The 10,689-nt window shown below is 38.3% G+C and overlaps 1 protein-coding gene across 31 annotated transcripts in view; it reads right to left on the bottom strand.

The window, feature by feature from the left end:
• Positions 1 to 540: 540 nt before the first annotated feature.
• LOC135501822 (voltage-dependent calcium channel type A subunit alpha-1-like) overlaps positions 541 to 10,689 on the bottom strand; it is a 348,627-nt gene continuing 338,478 nt past the window's right edge. For 25 of the 31 annotated variants that reach the window (XM_064794169.1, XM_064794155.1, XM_064794185.1 and 22 more), the window contains one exon: positions 541 to 9,639. In XM_064794169.1, coding sequence (XP_064650239.1) covers positions 8,711 to 9,639 — 929 coding nt within the window. In that variant the 3' untranslated portion in view covers positions 541 to 8,710. The remainder of the gene's footprint in view (positions 9,640 to 10,689) is intronic. The other 6 variants (XM_064794177.1, XM_064794180.1, XM_064794179.1 and 3 more) reach the window with 3 other exon arrangements.

Raw genomic sequence — 10,689 nt, 5'->3', positions numbered from 1 at the left:
ATTATCTCCTATGGTGGAAACTCTGAGGGTTGTGATATTGTCCTCCAAAACAGAGACGATGCTTCCAACTCCTACAGTGGAAACCCTGAGGGTTGTGATATTGTCTAGCAAGACAAGAGGCCATGCTCATAGCGTCATCACTCATTGGGCGTGACATGGTGACATGAGTTGGCATTCCAAGAATTAATTCCACATACTGAAGTAGTTTGACTGGATACGGATGATAAAAACGGTGTCAAATGTATATAAACACCTCCAAAGCTGTCAAATACGTCACCTATGTCTCTCCCTATTCAATGTTTTGGGGATGATAGGCAAAACGTTTAACACTTTGGGATTTAAAGACTTCGTCACAAAGACATATTTTTGTATGCCTGCATGTACATGTATCAGAAAACTGCTACCATATTGGTGATGAGGGGTGAATTATGGGTAAGGGTACTTTGCTGATAAGGAGATCAAAGTATCCTGCAGATAATGACTCCTAACTCTCATAAGCAGTCACGCACGTCCGAACAAGAAAAAAGCAAGAGTCTCATGTGAAAACATTTTTGTGCATTTATTTCATTGAAGAAGAAAAGTCAAGTTTACACGGTTTTGAAAAAGTAATTGAAGAAATTCTGTACAAAAATGGCTGTGTATATGAATTCATACTCCAATGATATTTGAAATATAATTTAGAGATAGTTTCAAAATATCTATGCCATGATTCTACAGACAGATTGCAACTGAAAAGTTCTATACTTGGCATGCAGATCAAGTTGGTTCACCAGTGGGCATACAACCCCCCTCGGTGACCTACACATCTCCATACAATAATAATACACTGACATATTCATTGGAGAAAAGGCAGATAGCCTGCCCCTTGAAAACTCCTATCCAAACTGGGGACATACAGCAACAGGTACATGTACATGAACTGGACTATGTATCAGATTACAAGGTGAATGAAATAAGACTCCCGTCCTGTGATATTGTAATGCAATTTTCATTACTTCTAAAGGAAGATACCCGTCATAGCTGCAATTAACATTACAGCTGTAATTACATGAAGAAATTCTATGCAGCTGTAATTACATGAAGAAATTCTATGATTCTGTATTCATACATCTAACAATTAATAAATGGCATCCATTACAATTGTGATGAACTATAGCCATTGCAATTTATAAAGTGTTTCATTACAATTGTGATGACTTATATACATACATGAACATTACAATTGTCATGAGCTATTCCGTTGGAACTGTAATGAACTATTTCATTACAACTGTCATGAACTATTTCATTACAATTGTCATGAACTATTCCGTTAGAACTGTAATGAATTATTCCATTACAACTGTCATGAACTATTCCGTTAGAACTGTAATGAATTATTTCATTACAACTATCATGAAATATTCCATTACAACTGTCATGAAATACTGTATTACAACCGTAATGAACTATTCCATTACAACTGTAATGAACTATTCCATTACAGCTGTAATAAACTGGTCCATTACAACCGTCATGAACTATTCCATTACAACTGTCATGAACTATTCCATTACAACATTATTGAACTGGTCCATTTCAAGCGTCAAGAACTATTCCATTACAATTGTCATGAACCACTCCATCGCAACTGGATGATCTGATTTGAAATTGATCTAGAAGGTTTCTGTGGGTTTCAGTAGGTCACACTTCATCAAGTTGAAAAACGGTTTGACGCCTTGTGCGTCACGTCTATCCATATATATACCCAATCTATGCGACGTCAGGGTGTTGGCTGAGAGAGAGTGGCTTCTCACAACAGTTTTTCAAGTCGAAACATAATGAGCTATTTTCACGAACGAGAATATTTAGCGGGTTGAATATATACTGGTCAGATGAGGATAAGGGAATAGATCCATTCATTTACACTAGATCTAACTGTATAAACATAAGGAACTAGATTCATTATGCGACTAGATGAACTAGGCTTGCCGCGTCAAAACTTGAACAAGCCTCCAGTTTACATTTCAATCAATCAATCAATCAATCAATTAATCAATCAATTCAGAACTAATAAATTGCGAAAAAACATGATTTTTTTAGTATGTCGGGGCACAGATCTAGTGACTGGCTTTAGTAGGACAAACGAAACGACACCCACTGGATTTTAACCAGTAAGATCAACATCAATCAGGAATTTCAGGAGAGGCGTTGGCCTATGACATGCTTTCGTATGAAGCAGCTGAGCGATAGGTCAAAAACGATATCACAGAAAAGGTTTAAACAATAACATTTACAAAATAAAAGATAACACACGTCTTGACACGGGAGGGAATTGGGACAGCATTCATGCCATGCCTTATTGAGCTCATGAAGCTTCTAAAGAAGTGATATCCCACCCTCCAGTCATTTTCTTTCAGACAAAATAAACAAAGTAATCTTTTATTTAAGATTTCAAGTCGTAGGACAGACTTAAGCCTTGTTGAAGCATATATTATCAAGAGATAAACATCGGCCAAAAGCTTATAGTAATTTTGTGCAGAAACAAAGACCGCATAATTTCTTTGGCTGAATTCACAAAGCATGAATTTTTAATACCTTCAGCGCCGGTGTTTCACCCCCAGGTGCTGTTAAACACTGCCGGTGTTTAACACCTTCAGCGCCTGTGTTTTTTTCTGGGTGTCTTCAGACCAACAGAAAAAAAGTATAAGAGATAGCTGCATAAGGTCTTTTGCAGTAACTTCTCCAAGACAGTGTCTTCTTGAATCAATAGTGTTATGTTAGCTACACTCCTTTACTATTTATTTTGTTGAAAAATAACCAAAAATGACCAAAATGACCCCCTTTTCCAACACCCCGACCCCCGCCCAAAATTTCCCAGAGTCAGAACAGCTTGGTCTTTTCAGTTCCTACCTCGCCCTGAAGGTGGCGATGGCGTAGTTCTTCGGGAAAGTCCACGAGACTTCGATAACCAGCTCAATGAGGGGGGATTTTGGCCACATAGATCTACATGGTTCGGTGCTGAAGGTGTTTTAACATATTATAATATCATAATGGGCAAACGTTGATATTTACTGTCTTGTCTCGACATTAAAGCAAAAGGCAAAATTGTTGATCTGACATTCGGAAACAAGAGACTGCAGGTGGCAGATTTTTAAAGGCTTTTGAGTGCTGGGACATACTTCCGTGTTCTGGAGCTGTACCAGAATTGCACAACATATTTTCCGTGACCGAAGGAAAGCTTGAAGGTCAAATACTTTATTAGAAATTTAAGAACATGCAGTTCAGATGAAACTTCTTTTGAGAGGATGAGATTGGTCTTCAATATCAATTTGTTAGGAACACACATTTGCCAAGAATATGACTTGGTGTTTATTTGTCTGAACTGAACACCCGAAATCATTAGCCGATTGTAACACATACCCAGGGCTTGGCTGATTGCAATGCATACCCAAGTAAACTCAGTTCCACCTTTAATAGCAGGTCGCGAGTCTACCTAATACTATTTTGATTGGTCAAACTCATATCGAATCCAAGCCTTGACAAGAGATTTCAGTTATTTGGATCAATAAAATAAAAAAGAATGATGATACAATGATCAAGTTATTAACTATTGATATTTGACCACACGTAGCAGACTCTTTGGTCCATTGGCTATACGGCCACAAACCCTGTTACATGAAGCATCTGAAGCGCCCAGTGGCGCCGACTATTGGCAAAATTGGTGAACGACCACAGGCAGCAGGAAAATGACTAGTACAAGAACAGTGATAAATGCTTAACTATTTACATAAATGCAAACATTTTAACAAATAGTTATTTACTAGACTCAAACAAACATCAACATGGAGAACTATCCCTTTGAATCGCGCTTTTTACACATCAGGGCGGAGACTATATACATTATATATATATACATATGCCATTTCATTAGGAAATGAAAACGTATCCCATAATATGTGGTAACCCGGTATAATTCTAATTTTAGATACTCTTTAGCATAAGCAGAAATATAGATAATATGAATATAGTATTAACTAACCCTTTTGGGATGAATGGGTTGGCACAGTAAGTCATCATGATGTCAGTGATATCTAGAATTGATTTTAAAATCATAACAATTAACCATACACTGTAAACCCCTTAATATTTTAGACCCAAAATGTTCTCAAAAACATTCTTTTTAGATTTTGCTGTCATTTAGTTCTACGAATGGACACGTTTTCCAATCATAAAGCCATCACGTTGGACATATCCGCATGTCTAAAGTTTGCGATTGTATCCCCTCTCACAAAAATCGTGAAAATATTCGGCTTGCAAAAATAAGGGCGTTGGCAGTATACATTTCTTCAATGGTTTACCAATCATGCTAGAACATTCTGATCTTTGATCAAATGAAATCTAGTTGGAAATTCTCTCAAATCTGACAAGCAGACTGACTATGATGCAATTATCCCTAAAGGGTTAATCAGACATATTGGTGTTTTGAAATATGTGGAATGTAGCCAGTACAAAATAGCTAATACCCGTAGAAGACACAGGCTACAAGTTCTCACAGAAACCTTACAACAAATCTGTAGAAAGTTAATATGTTCTTTTTAAGTTACTTAACAACGGTGACTATGGTCACTTTTGGGTGACAAACAATTCGTATAATTAATAACAAAAGAAGTAACTATTAGATGATACAAACATTAGGCCAGGCAAAACTAAAACTTGTTTCTTGTTCCCAACTGCAAGGATTTTGACAACCACCCGAAAATACTTTAAATTTTGTTTTTGGTCATGATTTATTAGTGGAAATCTTTCTTTCTAATGCTTGGTGGAGGGCATCTGTCCTTAGGTTGAAGTATGGCTGTATCTATCTTTGAAATAAAAGGGCCCCCAACCCGAATTTGAGAACAGTTCGGATAAGAAACAATCTTTAACTTTCACGTGGCCCAACGGGATGCATATCATTATTAGAATATGCAACAGTCTGATAAAGTGCCCACCACCGCTGTTCAACTATCTCAAAACAAAATATAATTATCATTATGCACTTTACTTTGTTCAAATACTTCCAAGATGGCTTATATGTTGAGATAGAATCGGTCGATAATTATTTCCAGATTTGTTGCCATACATCACAAATTTCATCCCGATCACTTTTTCTACACTCGTGCCCAACTTAAAGGGAGGAGTGTCTAAAGCAAGGCCGCCACTATAATGATTGTTTCAGAGTTCCAGTGTAGATGGCGCAACTGGTAGCCAGTGCGTCCATCTTCTAATGAAACCACGATCAGCCATACAGACACGATGAAAAGATCGTTATAGCTTATATCAACGGGCCTTCCCAGAAACACTCCACCATTAACCTTTATACCCCCATTTCCATGTACGGACTCTTCAAGTTAATGCATCAGAACAGCCCACTTCAGAAAGTCGGGGTGTAAAGGTTAATATCATAGCACGAAAATCACAGACATATCCCCAGGCAACACCCCAATATATATCACTTTTGCAACTTAAAACTCGCGCCACATTAAGACGTCGTCCTCGATCGGCTCGAAATTCCGCGGATTTTTAAACTATCGATGACAGAAATACTGTACAGTTTTGGGTTAGAACCACATACAACCTTCTGCTTGAATTCCTACCTCCTTCAACCCTAGAAACATAATGTCCATAACTAAGTATTTACAATAAAAATGCATCAAGTCTGGTATATTGAAAGATTATTAATTAAGTAATCATAAATTTATATACCGGTTATCTGTCGTATTGCGAGAAAGGTGGAGTTTTTGATTGATGTGAAGGTAGAAAGCCGCCACCCACTGCATGATACCAAGAAATAACAAAGACTACTCTTCGTTAATTCTTGATGACACCAAGAATTAACAAAGACTACTCTTCGTTAATTCTTGATGATACCAAGAATTAACAAAGACTACTCTTCGTTAATTCTTGATGATACCAAGAATTAACAAAGACTACTCTTCGTTAATTCTTGATGATACCAAGAAATAACAAAGACTACTCTTCGTTAATTCTTGATGATACCAAGAATTAACAAAGACTACTCTTCGTTAATTCTTGATGATACCAAGAATTAACAAAGACTACTCTTCGTTAATTCTTGATGATACCAAGAATTAACAAAGACTACTCTTCGTTAATTCTTGATGATACCAAGAATTAATTAAGACTACTCTTTATCAATTCTTGATAAAACCCGGCTCATTATTTACATGCATTTACTTCTCAAAAGGCCTCTGGCAACAAAAGACATTAAACTGCATCAACCTTAGTTGGTTTTATAAGCTTTTTCACAGTGCCGAAGTAAAGATGATGCTGAAATAGACTTTTATACCCCTCTGCAAAGGGTTTCACGGAGTCAATTTCAGACTACGCCCACACAATTATATTATGTTGAGGGGAATGACCTCGTCCAAAAATCTTTAAACACGCATTACCCGTGAGGTGAACTCTTTTTATGGTCGCTTATCAGACCAGACGACCAATTTGATTGAACTGGAACACAACATGGGTGCCGCTTATTCAAATCTAGTGCCAATTAACCTGTGACAAAGCGACTATCACATCATTAGCAATCCAATCATCTCTAAAATCTTCTTATGCGTCCGACAACTAAAGGCTTCATGGAGTGCAATGTTTTTAAACGCATCAATTTATTAAAATAAATAGATGCGTTCACTTAATGCCAGAAAATGCATTTTTGATCCAAATGACGTTACCACACATTATGGGACAACTTTCTCTGATATTCATCTATAAACACATCAAAGCATCACATTTGGTTAAACACAAAGGTCAATTGAGAATCGAGAAAATTCGTTTTATCATGGCAACAGGGAACAGAAATTGAGCAGAAATTTACATCAAGATATTTTTTTGCGTACCGTAATATAAAGCTGATTATAATCTGTAGGTCTCACAGTGTTAATTCCAAAGTCAAATACAATTTTAAAGGTATTAGTATATCTTTGCTGGGAAGGGCACCTTTTCTTAAAATATTCACAATTGACAATTTTTTGTCTCTTATTTATAAAGCAAGGTGGTACAGTTATAGCCATGGTACAATTATAGCCTATGTGTGCATTATTGCGTATTGTGGGCTATTTTCAACACTGTAGGGGCTATATATAATTGCACTGGGGCCAGAATTGTAACGCTCTACCTTTGATAACTAGTAAAGTGAAATCTAATCTTGAATTTTAAAATAGGACTTCAAGTAGATCTTTATAAAACAATTGTCTTATACTACAAGTAAAAACAAATTTCAAAACGAATTTTTGCCCGAAAAAGCTTAATATCATCAAACTGCAAACTGAAGGCGGACTTTCACAAAACACTGCCATGCCTACTCAATGGTACACGAAGCGCGTACCAAAGTGGAGCCGTATTTCAAAAATGTGATTCGACCAATGAACGCCATCTACCAGTAGTTCAAAGGTCGTGGAGTGTCAACACTTAGATTGAAAAGAAAAATACTATAGGTTTACTTTTTAAGTATAAAATCGAATAAAACATCCTGCTTCATTTATACAATTGCGTGAAAACTCTTATGATCTAAATGCTAATGAGCAGTAACATCTAGGATTTCAAAACTATTTCCTGGTTTCAAATCAAATCGAAAATACACGAAGATTGGAAGTACACAGAGGTTGGATCTATTCTATCTAAATTCAGTCTCGCTGTCAGTATTTTTATCGACAAAATTTCATAATATCAGAGCTGTTTTCCTTCAGTCCGTCCCCTGCATTGCTTTCAGAAGTGTTTTAACCTCACCATATCATTTACTGCATATGATGTCGTTTTGTCCAAGTAACCTCATTGACACAGGTTATCTCAGTAAATTAACCTACGAGCGTATAGTTTAGCTGCTTTTCTTCTGATGCACAAAATCCCTGCACCTTTACCGTGCATTATCCAGGACAGGTGGCTCGGCAAGATGGAAAGCCTGCCTTGAAGACACAAGATTATGTGAAGATTCTCAGTAAATTTGGGCGCTGATAGTTCATATGTTTGAAAAGCCATCGAAACGTTTAAGAGTTTTGGGTAACATCAGAAAAAGAGACAAAACTAAGGATTGCCCGAAATAAATTAACCTGCTGCCGAGCAACGATTTGATTTGAAACCAAGGCGACTCATTCATCACTGGGTCCAAGAAGATGATTTAAACAAGATCAACAATGTCTTCTCATCATATTCTGAACAATTCATTTTGAACTGAATATTTTTTTGAAGGAATTTATGAAAATATCAAAGCACAGATTGAAGCAAATTGTGGTCAGTCATATGCTAAATAAAACAATTTTGATAAAATGACAAATTTCTCCAAAAAGGTAGAATAATATTTGAAATGACTGTCCTTACAAGGACCCATGAAAAATGAATGAGTTCAGTGATACACTACTCCGCCCGTAGCTTTCTTCGTAACTGGCACTGCCTTTGTTCATAAGTGAAATACACAACACTACCCGGTCTGCGTGAATCAGATAGTTCCATTGAAAACACTGCACTATATTCTCAAGAATAAAAAAATGAAGTAACTGGTAACCCGGCGAAGATATTCTGGATGAATGCGCCAATGAAGACCATTCTCCACTATCTCATGAAAAGACGACGACGCCGAGACCACTTTGAGCTCTAGTTCTTGGATTAACGATGAGAAGATGCACAAGATGATGAGAAAATTTGAATTTGAATAAACTATGTTCGTAATACACTAACACCAATCTTCTTCGTCAGTGTCTGGCGTCTGAACCCGCGGCATCGACACGCGGCTATGCGGATCGACAACCATCCCGCGCGGGTCCACACCACGCTGACCCGGTTTAAATCCGTTTGGCAAATTGGAAGAAGGTTGCCGTGCACGTCCGACCGCAGTCGGTTGATCAAAGTCACAACGATTATCACCAACAAACCTAGGATCGCGAATGTCCCGCTGACCATTGTTTAGAATTTGCACTCCGAAGCGGTCCCTATTTAATCTATCCTCATCTATCCTATGATCGGGGCGGTTGAACTCCCGAGAACTAGTTCTTGGCACAACGCCGTGTCCTGATGCACTTTGATTATTCAACAAATTCAAATTGTTCTTTTCGGTGGGGCTTAACGGACACGGCCTGGCACAAGGTGAAAGTGAGTGTGATTTCCTAGGAGGAGTTGGCATTGCCAGCTTAGGAACATGCGTGGGTGAAGCACTCAATTTTGGAAAGTTTATACTGTCTGGACTCCGATGCGACTGGGGTATCGTTGGTGATGGTATAACATGCGGCATGTTATCATCCTTTTTGGGAGGTAAGTTCAACGTGGTAGGTTTATTTGGGGTCGGTGGTAGCCTACGACCCGGTCGCTTGGGAGGTGAAGATGACGGACTTGGACTGCGCGATCGATCCGTTAGATTAGCAGTGCCGTAGTACTCGTGTAATGGTGTCGGGGTGGGAGTAGGATGTGGAGATGGGCTCCGTGACCTTGTCTCGAGAGACGTCGCCCTGTACAGTGGCTCACGACTACCACTTCGACTCGGAATTGGGCTAGGATTCGGTGAGCCAATCACTTGTCGTTGTTGCTGCAGTGGCGGACGCGTGCGACTACGACTCCGTCCCCGGGAGAGCCTTGGTGAAGTCGGAATGTTCAAGTTGTCATCATGCCCTGCAACGGAAATACACAATCATTTAGAGGCATGAAATCAAAGTACACTGTACGTCAACACCACTCGATACAGTTTATTAAACAATCAAGTTACTTGGCAATCGATATGAAAATCTCCATCATCGATGAGGTTCAAACACCATGCAGCCTTCAAAATGGTCGCTGCAGCTTTTTTAATACTCGAGTTTAAGCAATGATTGGAAGCTACTTTCTATCATTATACTAGTATGCCTCCTACATCATGCAGGTGCAAGTGACCAGTTAGAGACAATATTTCCGTGACGTGACTGATCCTTTTGTTACCAAAATCAGTTATTTTAACATTAATCAAATCTGCACATGCTTTGTGAATTCAACATTATAAAACAGCACGACCCTTAAACCAAAGAACGAATCCGTTGTGACCATTCGGCATTTGAAGGAAAGTAGCCATTGCTTCGTTTCTTGGTTTACAGATGATCTCATGCTACTTAAATGCCCATTAACGACCATGCCAAACAAACATGCAATTGATGTGTCCATGCTTCGAACAAGGTCTGCACAGAGAATAAACCCCTGCTCGGTCACAAATAAATATAGAACAACAAGACTGATGAAGTCTAGTCTTTATGCATTCTTGATACAATGAAAGCAGTCGATGTATCAACTGGGTGTTCGATAGCACCAGTGGTAATCAGAACATCTCCCTCTCTGCAAGAGCTATACACCAAAACAATGTCTCACTGACAAGTATTGAATATGATATCCAAACTTCTACACACATACTGGCCGTCTTGTCCAAAACATGTTCGTACATTAATATTGATGCTCCAAGAGTGAAGGAAATAATGAATGGTCGATATACATTAAAAGTAACAGGCAGGTCTGAAATCTTCCATGGCAGTAATATGTAAAATGATAATGACCAATGCATCGGTTATTCCTTCAATCTCAGGACATTGTCCTCCTCCAAAACAAGAAAGCTAGCTACGCCTTTGCTCTCAAGGTGATCAGGTTTAAAGGCGCACGCCGTTCGTTGAAAATTTGAAATTTGTAATTGAATTCGAAAAC

This window comes from Lineus longissimus, chromosome 17 (genome assembly GCF_910592395.1).
Source record: "Lineus longissimus chromosome 17, tnLinLong1.2, whole genome shotgun sequence".
In the NCBI taxonomy this organism is placed as follows: domain Eukaryota; kingdom Metazoa; phylum Nemertea; class Pilidiophora; order Heteronemertea; family Lineidae; genus Lineus; species Lineus longissimus.
This window is presented reverse-complemented; position numbering and strand designations above follow the sequence as displayed.